Below are 16,941 nucleotides of genomic sequence, written 5' to 3' on the forward strand. Positions count from 1 at the left end.
CACACACACACACACACACACACACACACACACACACACACACACACACACACACACACACACACACACACACACACACACACACACACACACACACACACACACACACACACACACACACACACACACACACACACGAATACACACACTCACCCTGGAAAGCATTCATTATTTTCCTGCTATCTCACACTCTTGCATTTCTGCTCTTGTTAGAGCTGTCTGTTTGATGTGTGTGTCAGGAGAATCGGGAGACAAGGTTTAGGGAAAGTGCTATATTTGGAGCACAATTATTTTTCTGCTGACGTGAATCTGTTGCAGATTGATTTGGGCGCTCCCAGGTGGCTTGTGGGATAGCTTTATGGGCCAGGCATAAACAATGATGCTGGAGGACAAGACACTACAGGGCACTGAGCTGTCTTCCAAGTGAATTCATCAGTGACTTCACCCACTTTCTCAGGATCGAGCACTCTTTTATGTGCGTGTGTTCATGAGAGTAGAGAAGAAAAAAAAATTCTGACATCACGTCACACAGATTCATTCAGAAATGCAATTATAGAAGACTCCAGGGCAGATCTCCTCACGCTTTTAGTCTGGGCCAGGTCGAGGTCTGTGCGTCCTAATCTGTCGCTTCCTGTACTATGAATGACTGGATGATGTAAGAACACGTCTGTCTTTGTGAAGCTTAGTCAATTGTCTTAAAGCAATATTTAATATACTGACACTCATGTTGTGTGAAACCTGCATGACTTTGTTGTCAGAGGAACACAAAAGGAGAAGTTCAGCAGAATATTGAAGCTATACTCTTTTAATGACAATTATAATGTGTACATTAATGTAAACACCTTTACAAAATTACTCACTTTCACTGTCATTTTAAACCTTTATGATTTTTTTTTTTTTTTTTTTGGAACACAATAGACTTTTTTTTTTTTTAAATGTCTCAGTGTTGTTGTTTTTTCCCCATACAATGAAATCAATGGCATATAGATATTTTATTATTTACCAATATGTTGATTATAAGCTCAAAAACTTAAAATATTACCAGCTAATAAATAACATTTAAAGAAATAATTTATCTTTATTGGTTCATCTCTAGAACTTTTCTCTGTACTCCTTAAAGGGTTAGTTCACCCAAAAATGAAAATTCTGTCAGTAATTACTCACCCTCATGTTGTTCTAGCCCCGTAAGACCTTCGTTCATCTTCGGAACACAAATTAAGATATTTTTGATTAAATCTGAGAGCTGGCTCACTCCTCCAAATAGGCTTCTAAGACACTATAACTTGCTGGCCCAGAAAATGCATTAAAGAGATCGTTAATATAGTCCAAGTGACTACAGTGGCTCAATCTTAAGTTTATAAAGCGACGAGAATACTTTTTGTGTGCAAAAAAAAAAAAAAAAAACGACTTTATTCCACTATTCATTTCCTTCTCTCTGGGCCTCGAGTGAGTTCACGTAGTGTTTTAGCGCAGCGCGTCTGTGTTGTACGTCACACGTAGGCTCACTATTGGCCGACGCTGGTGATGTGTGTGATGCGTGTGACGTGCAACACAGAAGCGCTACGCAGTTACACTACGTGAAAAAACTCGAGGCCCAGAGAGAAGGAAATGAATAGTGGAATAAAGTCGTTATTTTTGTGGGGTTTTTTGCGCACAAAAAATATTCTCGTCGCTTTATAAACTTAAGATTGAGCCACTGTAGTCACTTGGACTATATTAACGATCTCTTTAATGCTTTTTCTGGGCCAGCAAGCTATAGTGTCTTAGAAGCCTATGGAGGAGTGATCCAGCTCTCAGATTTAATCAAAAATATCTTAATTTGTGTTCCGAAGATGAACAAAGGTCTTACGGGGTTGGAACAACATGAGGGTGAGTAATTACTGACTAACCCTTTAATGCGGCATGATGCGGCATGATGCGACGGCAGCAATTGCGCCATGACACCAGCTTACTGGTGGAGAGGAGACAGTGATGAAGCCAATCAGTATATGGGGAGTATATATAAACCCAAGAAGAATTTTATGGGTTTGAAAGACATGAGGGTCAGTAAATGATTAAAACATTCTGTGTTCATTTGTGTCAGTGCGTTTGTACCATATTTTGGGGACAAATATGTACCCACCAGTGTACCCAGTAAGTCTGACAAAATCTCCTTTGGGGGCAGCCTCATTGGTTAAAATAGTATAAAAATATTTTCGAAGTCTATGGCATGTACCCATTTAGATAGCGAAGTAAAATGTGTGTCTATGTTGTTCTTTCCCAGTCTGTTATTTTCTCATTTCTCAGTGGCCTTTCTTGCGGAAGATTAGAATTGTCTTTCTCAAAGGCTTTTTGATTTTGTCTGGTGTCTTTAGACATCTCCTTTCATATTACGCTTCACCTGAAAATGATAGAGGAGCCATCAGACAAGAGTCAGGATGAAGGATGGCTGGGACTCACTCGCTCAATTGCTGTATCATTAGAACTTGATCATACCACTGGTCATAGTCACACATATTGTGTGTGTGCAAATAATTTTGTTGGATTACTTTGGCATCAAGTTTTTGACTTTCAAGCTCGATTTGTGCTTAGAGACCATGTAATGGAGGCAGGCTGGGGACTGAGTAGGCCTATAGTAATCAGCTTCCCTCCAAATCAAACTGACCTGTATTTCCCACTGTCAACTGCAATGTCTCCTGCTGTGGATTGGAGTACTCATTCTAATCATTTAAATGAATTTACTAACAGCTCAGAGAGTCTGTCCCACATATCCATTCAGTGCAACTCCAGGAGTTGCTGACTGCATGGCTATAGTGCAGTTACAAAAGCAGTAATTGAACTAGATGTACATTTCCTTTGCATTTCATTTTTTTGCCTTGGCTCTGTGTAAATAAAATACAGCATCAGAGCTGCTTTGCCATTATTGGTACAATTAGTATGTGTCTTTACAATTAGTAGGCTTCTGTGCTGTTTTTGCAGTGAACAAGCAGTATAACGTTTATAAAAACTAAACCGATGAGACTTTGTTAAATGTTTTGGGCTGAATTAATAGCAGAAAATTGCATTTGAAATCACTGTAACTATAACCTGCACTCTAAAAGATGGATTTTCAGTAGCTGTAAATAGATACATAATCTCTTTAGCTTGATACATTATTTACTTTTAAAGGCAGAAACCACAACTGATGCTCTCAGTGTTTGGGGTAGAGTAAATCTTACTTGTTCTTACCGATTCACAAAATACTTAGCAGCTCTGTGTAGGGTGAGAAATGTAGTGGGGAGTTGTTGGAGTTTACGAGACAGCTTCTCACAAATTGTAATCCTGTGAAATGATTTTAAATTCACTCTGCAGGGGTTGTGTTTGCCCTCATTCTCATTCTGTCACTATACCACACTTCTCTCTCGTCGTAGCTTACTCGTAATGTTTCCATTGGTGGCCAGAATCTCTCATCCTTTTTACTATATGAACTAGCATTGTGAGCCATATGACTTCCCTCATTGCAGCAGTCAGCAGTAAGGAAATTACTTTATGTAAGACCTTCAGTTATGTAAGACCTCTCCACTAAGGCTCCATCAGTGAATAGACTCACAACGCAGAAAGGTCAGAGTGACTTGATCACATTCCTCTTCATTGAACTCGATGCTAAACTTGCATTACTGCACAAGGTTTGGAATACACAGTAGTGCAAACCACTATAAAGGACTGTAATAATAGTAGTTTAATAGTAAATGTGGGAGGGCAACCCAAAAGTTAGAGGTACAAATCCTGGCAGCAGTGATTTATGAACTTTCACCATTTAGCAAGCAATTTCACAAGAGGTTGATCCTGGAGGACTGTCTTGTTGTGTAAGTGATTGCTAAATGGAAGTCCTATCTGCAGGGTCCTCAAATGGTGTTTACAGATTTGCACTGTAGTTTGCACTGTGGTGTTATTTCTCTACATGGTACTTTATATGTCTAAACTGTAAATAGAGTCCAGTTTCCGCTCAGTGGGAGCCAGTTTTTTTTTCATAATGGTGAAGATCTTGAGGGAAATACAGAGCAGGTTAAACATTGACAGTCACCTTTACACTTCAAAGACTGCATTGAAGCCGTATTATGGCTGTGTTTACAGAACCAGAGCATAAAACAGTAAGTTTACCTCACAGGCAAATACTTTAAAGCTGAAAGTATACTCACCTTGTCTGAGTTCTGCTCCGACCACTAGGTAGTGCATATGTGTCGTATGACCATTTGCACTCACGGTCTATAGAGTATACTTTGAAGGCCTGCGCTACAAATTTTTTTTATATCCAGGTCTTAAAGTCCCTGTAAAGTCAAAATTAAGTATGTGTTCTGAGTTTGTCACACCACAGAAAAATTTGTTATTAGCCACCCAGCCAAATTTGAATGAAAAAAAAAGCCGGCAAGTACATAAAATAAGCTATCAAAATCTTGAAAAAATGAGCAGGAGTCTCTGCTCTCAAACGCTGGGGGCGTGTCCGCTGGCTGCGCTGAAACCACGCCCACTCGCTACAGCCGGAATGGATGCTCCTAGCAGCTTAATTGTTTTTACAAAGCCATACATGTTCGAGCCTGGACTACCTACTATAATTATAACATAAGCACACAAGGCAACAACTTACACTCATTGGTGGGCACGCACTGCCAACGATGGCACCAGTTGTCGGCGCGACGGGATGATGAAGGCTGAGGCGAGAGATAGTCGGCTCGCCCCATTCACCAGTAACAGCGGACTATCAGCGAATCCCAGTTGTCTCCGACGAGAGTTTATAAAACTATCCCGTGTAAAATGATCACTACAGAGGCAGGTTTTGGCGGTGATCCTCAGCTCTCCATCAAGGTGGCTCTTCACAAAATTAATCCACCTCTTATTGATGTGATCAATTTAAATAAGGACACTGATCTGTTTTGTACGTGATCGCATCCAGGTTAAATGCATTTCCGTGATGAGGCATAGCTAGCTAGCAAACTGTAGGCTGTAGTAACCATAGATATCATATAAACTCGCGATCGGCAAACTGATGTGAATGTGCTCTATTTATATTGTTAGGGGAGGGGACAGCGTCAGGGGCTCCAGTGCGTCATCAAGTAGGGGCGTGTCCAGGAGCTCAGGGGCTTCAGTGCGTCATCGAGCCCCCGTTTTAGCCCCGCCCAAAAAATCCGGAACACAGCAATGGTGAAAAACTGTTTAACGGTCTAACTCCACAATTCAGTACTTCACAGTTCACAGTCTTTGTAATATGTTTTAGCAAAACATTTCTAACATTTCTAATGTGTTTAGATTTTTTTTTTAGAATTGCCGTTACAGGGACTTTAAGGTTTCCTGGAGAGAAGGCATGTCCAAGATTTATCAGCTAGTAAGTGGGTGCCTCAAGATTCAATTCTGGGTCCCTTCCTTTTTCAATATGCACAACCTCACTGGTCACAATCATAGTTCCTCAGGTGACCAGTGCATTTTTATGATGACCTTGTTCCAATTTGAATGCAGTAGACCAACTAAAGTTTCAGTAACCCTAAATGATACGGATACCCTCCATACTGATACTTATAGCCATACAGATCTCAGTTGCTTTCTAATATCTGTTCTCTCCACAACAATCTGCAGAATTTTACCTTTTAGTTTCAGCCCAGATCTTTACTTGCTTAACTGGGGAATTTAAGTTATCTATCATAGGTCTTCTGTGTTGAAAGATCTGTCAAAACATCATATAAAATATAAGATTTTACCATCTGTTCCAACTTTTTTGTTTATCCTTTCATTCATTCATTCATCTTTTCCTGTTCTCATTACTTCCTCCTTTCCTTTGTCTCCATGGTGAAGTCCTGGCTGCCGGCGGGTGTTGACTGGCAGGTTGATAGCTGGCTAACGTACTTCCATTCTTCCGCATGTCTTTATGAGAGCCGGAGATAATCCCACTGTGCTGCTGTCACACAGGGCGAGCGGTATGCCGTTTCACGTTCAAATGTGCTTTGAAGGGCATTTAACAATTCACCTTCAGAAACTGCATCACGGTTTTGTGATTTGTTTCAGTAGGTGTTTATTGATGTACTGTATAGGTGATTAGGTATGTAACATATAACATCCAATTACATGTAACATGAAATATTATTTAAAGAAGGTTGTGTATCGATTTTCCTGGGTGGTTGATAAAATTAAGCATGTTCAGCTAAATATTTATTGAGGACATTCACACATTATTACGGTTTATGTCTTTTTGTTTCAGTTTTATCCCTGCTTTGTTTTCTTTCCACCTGTATGTTCCATTTAAATCATTGACTCTTTCCAATTCACTCACATTATTTTCTCTTCAAACCAGCCACTTTAGCATCTAAACCCTCATTTAACTCAGAGCTATATTTATTTCCCCAGACACTGCTAATCCTGGGCTTAAATTGCTTTTTAAATATTTTTTCTTTTATCAGTGAGCTGTGAAAGGGCAGAAGCCCTCATCAGAATTCAGCCAGAGACACCCATCAAACTAACCACAGCTCAGCCAATCAGCTGCAAGGAGGGGCGGAGCTTTTACCGTCACTATGCACCTTTTCTTAGGGCATTTTTATTTTTTTATTTTTTTTAAATCCAAGGATCTTAAAGCTATTCCGCTTATTTTAAAAGCAGACAGCACCTGGGGTAGCAGAGTTAGGTGTGCTCAGTCGGTTCCTTCCTCTGGGTCTCCTCTCCACATCATGGGAAGCTCTGCCTGGTAATTCCTGAAGAGAGGAGCCACTGATGGGAGAGAAGACCTGCTCTTGCACTGTTGAATAATTTAAGACGGAGTTTCCTGGAGCTGAGTGAAGTAAGTGCGAGTCTGAGGAAACAGAGCAGGAGGAGTGAGTGGGAGAAAGAAAGACATCTAAATAAATGAAAGAAGAAGATCTTAAGAGTCAGTTACGCCAGCGTAGGAAAGACAGAGAGGGCTCTTTTTTTCTCTCTTTGCCTAAAAGGAGAAAGACAGAGAGAGGTGTGGTTAAAGAAAGAGAGAGAGAGAGAGAGAGAGAGAGAGAGAGAGAGAGAGTTTTTTCTTCTTCTCACAGGAAGGAGGTGTGACTGCACTGACGGGGACTGTTCTCAGTGTGTCAGTGGAACTGAACGAGAGAGGATTATTCTACTGCATTGCCGAAAGCCTAAGCTGACAGAGGAAGCTAGAGAATAGAGCAGCTCAAGCGCACACATTTATTCCTGTCTGACACACAAAACATCAGCCTGCATGGCATAACCTCTAGTTGACAGAGAAACGAAGGGAATAGTTGGTAGTGTGACTCAGAAAGGGCGAAATAGGGCTGTTTCCATCCTCAGCATCACCATGTCCTCCAATGAGTTGAGTGCTCCGGAATCGGACCCTTGCATTCGTACCTTTAAGGAGCACATGCATTTGGAGCTGGAGCCTCCGAGACTGGGTACTGGCAACAAGCGCATCACCTCCCCCAAAATATCTCCCCGCAGCTCCCCGCGCCTCTTCCGCAAGCTCATGGTCAACAAGGGCGGCCGCCACAGGCGCCGATTCACCGTCGCACACACCTGGTAAGCGTGTCTGGGGTATGAAGGGTAAAGAGTGATGGGTCGTGAGAGGAAGTGTGAATGGGAGGGTTTTAGTATTATGCTGTTTTGAGTTTTTTTATGAATGACAGTGAATTAGTTTTGGTAAATGTTATGGGTCAGTGGAGTGTGATGTCACTGCAGGTATGATATTGTATTGCTTTGACCAAAAATAGATCTTAATGACAAAAGAACTAGTGTATGATGATGGATGTGTCAACTGCAAACCAGAGAAGCTGAAACAACAGGGTAATTCTGTCAATGTGACATGACATATTGTGATGCTCTCTTTGGTCTCGCTAAGTGGAACCGTCGCAGTCTCCTTTCAGGAATGAGTTAAGACTGTTAACTCTTTCTCTGCAAACTAGGCTACTATATAGATTTTGAGGCAATTTATGTTAATGTTTTATAGGCTTATTTCACTGTTGGCAATGTCAACATCATAGCCTAAACATAGTCAAACCAAAAGTATTTAAACTTATGTGCATTTCTTAGTCATATTTACTGTACATTTTCCATAACATATAAATATGTAGACAATGTATAATGTGTATTATGTGTAATGTTTAATAATTTTTATTATTGTTGTTTTTAGCATTAAACTAGATGTTTCGAGATTTAAGTATGTTTATGTACATAATATAATGTAATATTACTACTATTAACTATATTTTTTTGTATATTTTTTCTACTACTAAGCAATTGATGTTGATACAAAATAAAATCTTAATTATTTGATACATTAATTCAGAAAATGAGTTGCTATTCTCGTCGTTTCCCATAAAATGTGGCCGCTCAAAGCATCGGCTTTAAAAGAAGGTTTTGCATCACTCAAAATAATAACATAGCAAGAGTCATATCCACTCTTATCACTTACTGTAACAAAATGAAAGCTTTGTGTCGTGAGATGCTTCCTGTCCATTGAAGAGATTGGATCAGTGCTAGGAGGATGTGGGCAGGATATGATGTGACATGGAAGATTTTTATCCTTTAGTAAACAGAACATTTGTCACCCTGTCTAGACTCTTGCTACGGTTGTAATAAAACAATGGAACAGTGAGACAATTTTTATGAGATCCACAGAAAAATAGAAAGAATATTTAAGTTTTATGTTCTAGAATGCAAGGTAATTGGTTTTGTTTGCGAGTTTTACGTTATACTTGCGATTTATGTAGATTGGGCCATGCTTTGCACTTGTTTTATTGTCTAGAATTTAAAGCCGTAAGATGTGTTGTTCTTGGAATAGAGCCTTGGATATTCGCCACACATGTGCCTCTATGGTGACTGTTTCACATTCATTCTGTGTCAAAATGCGTCCCTTCTTCTGCTTAGTTAGCTAGGCAGTGTGTGTTTAATGTTTAATGTGTTAGGTACAATACACACTGTGACTGGATTACACCGTGAAACATGTCACACAGCCACCAGCACCTATGCATTACTCATCCAGACAGCCATTAAACACAGACAGAAGAGTGTTTAATAGGGGGAGTTTAATGGTGCAGACTGCAATAACTGCAGTGATTTGTACAATTATAGTGTCTGAGACTTTTAGCACCAATCTGCTGCGCACGTTGTCAATGGAAGCGCAGGCTTTGGACTTCAACTATTCATAAATTGAACCACAAATGGAACCAGAGTGATCAGAAATGTCATATCTGGTCTCTAAAGGAATGCTACTAGAGCCTTGAGTTATGGTTGTCATCAATTCTACCTGTCTTAATCAGACAGATTCAAACTTGTGTATAGAGAAGTGGTTCTCATGAACATTTCAAATGCAACCTGAATGTCCTCAGATTATTGGATCTAAACTTGTGCAACTCATCGAACGACTTATCGCAGTTGTGTATTGCGTAACCAGTGGTTTCACATTTTGTGCAACAGAGCATCCACGCTATTGTGAGCGGAGGCTTGTGTCATAGTTCTTTTTGTGGTTTGGTCGTTGCTGTGTTAGGTAACACACACCGGGAATGGAGGGAGGGGGCAGGATTGTCTTGAGGGAGTGAGGTGGTGCATGAACATTGAATGGAGGTGGAGAAAAGACAAGTGCAGTGGTGTGGAAAATGCTGAAGAGAGCCTCATCACTTCATGATAAATGACGTTCAAGGAGAAAATGGAAGGATAATCTCTGATTTTAAGTGTTTTTTTGTTCATATTAGCCTCTCTATCATATATAGATTTATTTGAAAGTGACAGGAATTATTGGGAGATGTTGCAGGTCAGACCCAAACCCACTCAATGTCTTTAGTATGTGTCATAACTGCTTTGCCATGTCTCTGACACAAAATGGATTTTTTTTTAATGTTTTGACCTTGAATTAAGAAAAGAATATAATACCATATCCTAGGTGTAACGAGCAACGAACGCTTTCAATCTTTTCCATGCTAACCTAAGTTTCTGTCCCAATCAGCTGCGACAAGTGACATGACATTTGGTGAGCGCTTTATTTTGTTTTTTGATCTGCTTGGTTGCCCCACCCACAATTAAATCGTCTCGGGTTACAAATGCAACCATTGTTCTCTGAGAAGTGGAACGAGACACTGCGTCCTAGGACGCTTTGGGGACTGCCTCCAGCATGACAATGCCTCCAGTTTCTGAAGCAAGTGTCTAAACATGACAATAACATTGGCTGGCGACAGCCTATGATCCTGCATGTCACTTCAGGGGACACTATACCCCTGACGAGTGAAGGTCTCAGGAAAACCTCTCTCAAATGAGAGGAGACCTAGCAAAAATATCATCAAGGAGAGCCAATGACTTGATATAGTAGCTCTAAGAACAGAGGCCTCAGCAAGACGACTCTCTTAAATGAGAGGAGGCCTAACTAAGCTCTACGCTCAAAGATCACCTCACCAAGGAGGCTCACAGAGTATGTAGTATGACAACTCTCTAAATCAAGAGAAAACCTAACAACGCTCCCTAAGGGTGGTTCCACCAAGGAGGCTCACAGAGAACCATACGACCCGGCTTAGAACCTTAGGCTTAGGCCTCAGCAATTTTTAACAAATTTTGACTGCATTGTTTTAAAGTGAAGAAAGAGAAGTTTAAAAAGTTTGAACGTTTGAAATTTTAAAAAGCATTATAAACAGTTTTATGGAATTAAATTCAAATTCCACCTTACGAACTGAAAAGGAGCCAATTCTTTAATTCAGAATTTTGCCCAACTCTGCTGATTGTTGTTTAGCAGTTTTACTTACAGGGTGAACAGACAAATTACTTGTTGCATGAGGACACAGTGAAAGAACATTCTGAATTTAGTGACTGTTAGACAATTTTCTTAAGGTTTTGACTATAAATCTGAAGGTTATCAAATGCACATTTAAAAAATGGAGGAATGTGCAAGACATATGTTACTAAATATATAACGATAACATTCCCTAAGCTGAATCTAAAAAGAGAAAAATCAACATCCTTCCCTTTTTTCATACTAATCTGCTTTCTTCTTCATCTAATGAGATATTCTTTCATTCTTCCTCCCCAGGGCCTAATATTTGGATCTGTTCCCTCTCTCTGTGGGAGACATTATACTGCATTAGCATACATAAACATCCGAAGCATCTTTAAAAAGTTTGGTACGCTCTATTTAAAGTTAAGCAAACAACTCCTTTCCGTTACTGTGGCTTTGGTGCAAAACCAAGTGTGAAAGACTTTTATTCAAATAGAATGTTTGGCAAACGCAAATGTCTCTGCATCACTTCAAACTTGGGTCAGTGTTTGCTCGAGGAAATCTGATTATAAACCTACGGTTGTATTTAAAGATACTTTATTTGGACACATCATTGATTTGCATTTTTAAATGGGCTAATTATGTTGGCGTGTCTTGTATTTTTTTGTTTTGTAAACTGGCCCTCCTGTCCCCAGTCAGTTTGAAAGTGCTTGCTTACTCTGTGTAAGTGTTTATGCTCCTCTGCCTTGGATTCATCAGGTCACTGGACTGGAATGGTTGATATTCAGAAGAGTGAGAGAAGAAGAGAGATTTGTGCATGCATAAAAGTGCACTCATACACGTGCAGATCCTTTTACATATTTGCTTTCTTTAATGTGACAGGCCTGAATCAGAAGCCATTGGGTCACATCTCAGCTCTTGTCACATATCAAGAGTTTGAGCCTTTTTTGTGAATTCCGTGTTGGCTTGTTATGCCAAGTACAATGCGAGCAATATTCAGATTGAACTCATTTTGGGGGGCCTTGTACACTTAATCTTTTTGTCTCCTTATTTTTAACTATTAAAGGAATTCTATGAGCTATTTGTACTCCTAATGCAGTGCTGTTTGAATTACATAACTTGTACAAAATGAATATGTGTTGTCATTTTAAGGATGTTCAGAAATGCAATCTGCAAAGAAAATACAGCTGTTTTCACTTCATGGCTAATGCTAATTGATCTTTGTACTGTCGATTTTCCTCCAGTGATGTCACTTCCTGGATGATAATGTTATCTCCATTTTCAAGTCTTTATATAGAACTGTCTTTAAAAATACATGCACTTTATGAAGTTGTTAAGCGCAAATGAAAACATTTTCTAAAACATGAGCACGGCATAACTTTCATGTGAAGGCACACACAAGTTATACAAAGCCATTTTCTCTCTCTCCATTTCTTCTACATTATTTATATATTTCATAGGATACTAAAATAAAAAAAGAATAAAAGAATCAGTAGTGATGAAGCTTGGCCATTTCTATATATTTTAATTTATTATAATACTGTTCAAAATATTATCTTGGTTAAGTCATTGTTAATTTTCTAATAAAGATCAGCACTATTTTATATGATATTATCGGTCGACCTCTATTAAGCAACTGGTATTTGTCAGTTTAGGAGATATTGCAAAAGTTGTAAGCTGCAGTCAGTCTAGATTGGACTCATTTCACTTCCATTCAAATAAACTGTGAGCTTTACGAGTAAGTGCATAGCACTAGCACCATGCTAGTTTAATGTTTTGTACAATATATTAGGCACTGTGGACATGAACGTAGAGATACGATACAAGGCATGTTGACTCCTTGCTATCAGCACAAGGGAGGAAGTTGGTGTGGTCTTTTATCAAGGTGCTGAGTAACAGGATAAACAGAAGTAACATACAGCCATATTCTTGTTAGACACATACAAGGCCAAATGCCAATTGCTTTTTGAACCAAACTGACAGTTTACCAGTTGCATGAGGCCTCCTCAGGTTAGGTACAATTAACAGCACAAGTAGAACAGACATGTGGTTCAGGACTCTCTTCCTCTGATGCGATTGAACTTGCAAGATTTGGGTTAAGAGGTCAAGATAACTGGCTGGTAAACAAATTTACCAGCAGCTTTACCAGTGCTGATTCATTGCTGCAGACGCATTTAGATTGAACTAGTGATTTCTGTTCTCATGCTTTATTGCCATCATTAATGCTAATGCAGACATACAAACACATATGCCCTTTGTTAGGCTGTCAGTACATTTAATTAAAGGTCTAAAAAGGTGATACAATGTGTGTGTTATACTCTATGCTTGTGAGCTCATCAGCCTCATGATTCATAGTAACAAGATAAAGATTACAAGTTAATTACAAGTACTTTATTTTACAGTGTCCTTGGTACGTTACATGTAGTTACTATAGTAATAACTATAAATGATGCATAATTACATGCAACTACCACTAAACCAACCTCTAATCCTTCCCTAACCCTATAGTAAGCACATGTAGATAATTAAAACTACTCAGTACTTAAATGTATAATTACACTGTAAAAATGACACCTTAAAAATAAAGTGTAACCTGAAATTCTTTTAGCTATTTTTACATTGTAATTACACCTTTTGAACCCCATTGTATTCCTTTTCAAAGACTACAATGTTGTGGCAACATTGTAAGAATAACTATTTGACCTTTTGACTTGCCGGTTGTTGTTAATGCACCGGCTCTCAGACATTTTCAGGCTGGTAGAGTCACTTTTTGCCAGCGAGTTAATCAGTCTCCAGGGCTGAAGTATCTGGAACACAGTGGGTCTCCTGGAAACAGATTCACTCAGCTGGATATATGGCTGCAGTCTCATCTACTCCATAATTATTATGCTATCTTTTACAAGACTGCTGGTTAAGGCCCACACTAAAGGGGACTACAGTTGCAGTTTAGGGTGTGAGAAGCTAAGTTTCACAATTGATGCCATCAAGCCGACCACATCCTTAAAAACAGCTGTAAATTGACCTGCGAGAAAATGCCCTCTCTCGCTTCTCTCTTTACAAAGTGCAGTCTTATATGAAGTTTTATATGAAGTCATTTCAAAGGGTTGCAAATATATACTTATACACACACCAGCCACTTTATTAGGTACACCTTGCCAGTACCGGGTTGCACTCTTTGGACCCAGGTTGCCTTTAGAACTGCCTTAATTCCTCGTGACATAGATTCAACAAGGTGCTGGAAACATTCCTCAGAGATTTTGGTACATTTTGACATGATGGCATCACACAGTTGCACATCCATGATGCAAATCTCTCTTTCCACCACATCCCAAAGGTACTCAATTGGATTGAGATCTGGTGACTGTGGAGGCCATTTAAGTATAGTGAACTCATTGTCATGGTCAACGAATTTGAGCTTTGTGACATGGTTCTTTATCTTGCTGAAAGTAGCCATCAGAAGATGGTACGCTGTAGTCATAAAGGGATGGACATGCAGCAACAATACTCTGGTAGGATGTGGCATTTAAACAATGCTCAATTGGTACTAAGGGGCCCAAAGTATGCCAAGAATATATCCCCCACACCATTACACACCATGAACCGTTGATACAAGGCAGGATGGATCCATACTTTCATGTTGTTTATCCCAAAATCTGACCCCATCTAAATGTTGCAGCAGAAATCTAGACTTCTCAGGCCAGGCAAAAAATGTTTAAGTCTTCATGTCTTCAGTGTCTACATACCTAAATGCATTGAGTTGCTGCCATGTGATTGGCTGATTAGATGTTTATGGTAATGAGCAGTTGAACATGTGGCCTTTGTGGAATCACAAAGAAATTTTCCATGACAAAATATATGACTGGAAAACTGATATCGCGAGACAGATTTTCACCTTGACGAGAAATATCTTTTTGTTTTAATATCACCAGATGTAGCTGCAAGACCTTCTTTTGACATTCTTAGTTCAAGAAACTTTTGATTTTTTTGATTTATTATTTGAAATGTAAAACTGAAGAATTTAAAGTATACAATAACAGTCATTTACAAACATATGCATCATTGTTACTTTTTGCAATGCATGTAGGCTTTAAAACTGCATTAAACATTCATGATTATCAGAGTGCTTAAAATGATCTGTTCAAATGAGTGATTACTGTTTACTGACACATATTGCCAGCCTCCATCCCTCCACCCTTTTATTTTGCTGTCTGCTAGATGTTTAATCAATCAACTTGTTTCAGACTGAAAGTAAACACTTGTGACATTCGTTTTTTTGTCCCAAAACTGTGATTAGGATATCAAAGTGGGCTCAGCGAGCTGGACAGCAAGAGGCTGTGAAATATAGAGCTCTGCAGGAAGAGCTAATTTAATGACTGACGTTAATAATGCTGATGTCATGCATGCCCTGGAATGATAATCTTTCAGTGGCTACATGGATTGTATGAGATTAAAGCAGATATATAATATTTTGATGCTAGGATTATGGTGTCCATTATGTTGCAAAACCTTTTTTTTATAGTATTTATTTTTTCTTGAACAGTAAATGCCATAAATTTCCTATAAAATAGTATATATATATTATTTATTTATTTATTTAAAAGTTTGGAATAATTAAGTTTTGTTTGTTTTTTTATGTTTTTAAAACAATCATCTTATGCTCACCAAAGCTGCATTTATTTGATCAGTTTTTGTTTTATTTGAACATTGATTTGATTTCTGAAATATCGAGTGACACTGCAGACTGGATTAATGGCTGCTGAAAATCCAGCTTTGCCATCAAATAAATAAATTACATGTTTTACTGTTTTTTTTGTTTTTTTTTTATCAAATAAATACAGCCTTGGTCAGCATAAGATACTTCTTTAAAAATAATTTAAAAAGTCATAATTATTTCAACCCAGGCTCATTGGGAAAATGTACCTGTGGCAACATTTCTGCAAATTGATATGTTGGATTATGCACGTTTCGTGATACTTAAAAAAAAAAAGTTGTCAAATGAGTGGTGCTAAAAGTGTGTTCAGATTTATCTGGAAATATTTTATTATGTTGGCTTTTGTAAGTACCATGGCAATTCAGAAATAAATCCGGTGAGTGGTGCTAAGAGGTCAATGCTCTAAACCCTAAACATACCCGATAGTGTTAACAAAAGCAAATGTGGGATAAAAACACATTTAAAAACCATGACATTTTGGCTTGCTTCGACAAGTCTTTGGGCTCTTTTATCATGACTCGTGTTTCAAAGGACTCGTACCCAAGCGCAATGCAAGTGCAAAATTATAAGTGCAATGCAATGTGAGCCACTGAGCAAGTCTATGCCAGAAAAGCTACACAAATGGAGCTGGTTATGTGATGCAAACATGAGAATGTATTAGTTTACAAATGATGCACTATGCTAATAGTGTTTTGAGGTCATAACATAGTATTGTGCAAGGAACCACACGTGTGAAAAGAAATGAAAGTTGCTGTTTCACTGACTCTAGTGTTCATTTCAGCTGGAAAATGCGTTTTGTATGCTTTGGTATGTGTAGGGGCATATTTTTTAAGCCTGTTGATTAATTTTATTATAAAACATGATGAGCTTGCACAAGAAAGATCAACTCTGAATGTGGTAGTCTCATTGACTGATCTGACTTCCTTTACCATGACAGCAACTCCATGGAGAGTTGCCCTCGCAATGTATTTTGGGACCATTGCAGCTTCTGCCATTGCAGTGGTTTTGTCATGAATAAACCAAAAGCCAAACGCACTCACTGCTCTTAGTGTCTCTGTTGTTTGCTTTAACAGACATGCGCTACATGTGTGTTTGTGTACCAGCGGGACACATTAACTAATGGTCTGCTCTAATTTAAAGCATACTTGAGACATCACGGCGCCGTTTACTCTTTCTATTCTGAAGTTCAAGCAAACACTTCTCTCTCTTTCTCTCTCTCCCTCCATTCATCAAGATCTCCCAGTCAGTAATTTATGACATTTATTATTGCACACTTTAACACACTTTTATTCTTATCTTCTCCATGCAGAACTGTGTGCAAAAATGTTAGGATGAATGTTAGGATGAATAGGAATGTTCATAACTAGCTTTCTCCAGGTACACCAGTGTACTTTTACATTGTAAAGACTTTTAAATTGTTACTAAAATATACTATTTCAACTAAATGCTGTTCTTTTGAACTTTCTATTCGTCAAATAATCCTGAAAAGATTATCAACTGTCATAACATTGATAATAAGAAATGTTACTTGAGCACCATCGTGTGACAC

The 16,941-nt window shown here is 38.7% G+C and overlaps 1 protein-coding gene and 1 long non-coding RNA gene across 3 annotated transcripts in view; one reads left to right on the top strand and one right to left on the bottom strand.

Annotated features, from left to right (window-relative positions):
- The window catches only part of pde4ba (phosphodiesterase 4B, cAMP-specific a), a 166,609-nt gene that overhangs the window by 61,794 nt on the left and 87,874 nt on the right, over positions 1-16,941 (top strand). Inside the window, exon 1 of one of the 2 annotated variants that reach the window (XM_082136032.1) lies at positions 7,087-7,503. The exons of the other annotated variant lie outside the window; for it this stretch is intronic. Within the exon in view, the coding sequence (XP_081992158.1) occupies positions 7,286-7,503 (218 nt within the window). The 5' untranslated portion in view covers positions 7,087-7,285. Of the gene's footprint in view, positions 1-7,086; positions 7,504-16,941 lie in introns of those variants that run through there. 2 annotated transcript variants of the gene reach the window in all.
- Positions 46-6,928, bottom strand: LOC309473842. The gene is made up of 2 exons (XR_014197103.1): positions 5,294-6,928; positions 46-4,276 (listed from the first exon to the last, which is right to left on the bottom strand). It is a non-coding gene; the product is annotated as an uncharacterized lncRNA (long non-coding RNA).

This window comes from Leuciscus leuciscus (genome assembly GCF_965113295.1).
Source record: "Leuciscus leuciscus genome assembly, chromosome: 14".
Classification (NCBI taxonomy): Eukaryota; Metazoa; Chordata; class Actinopteri; order Cypriniformes; family Leuciscidae; genus Leuciscus; species Leuciscus leuciscus.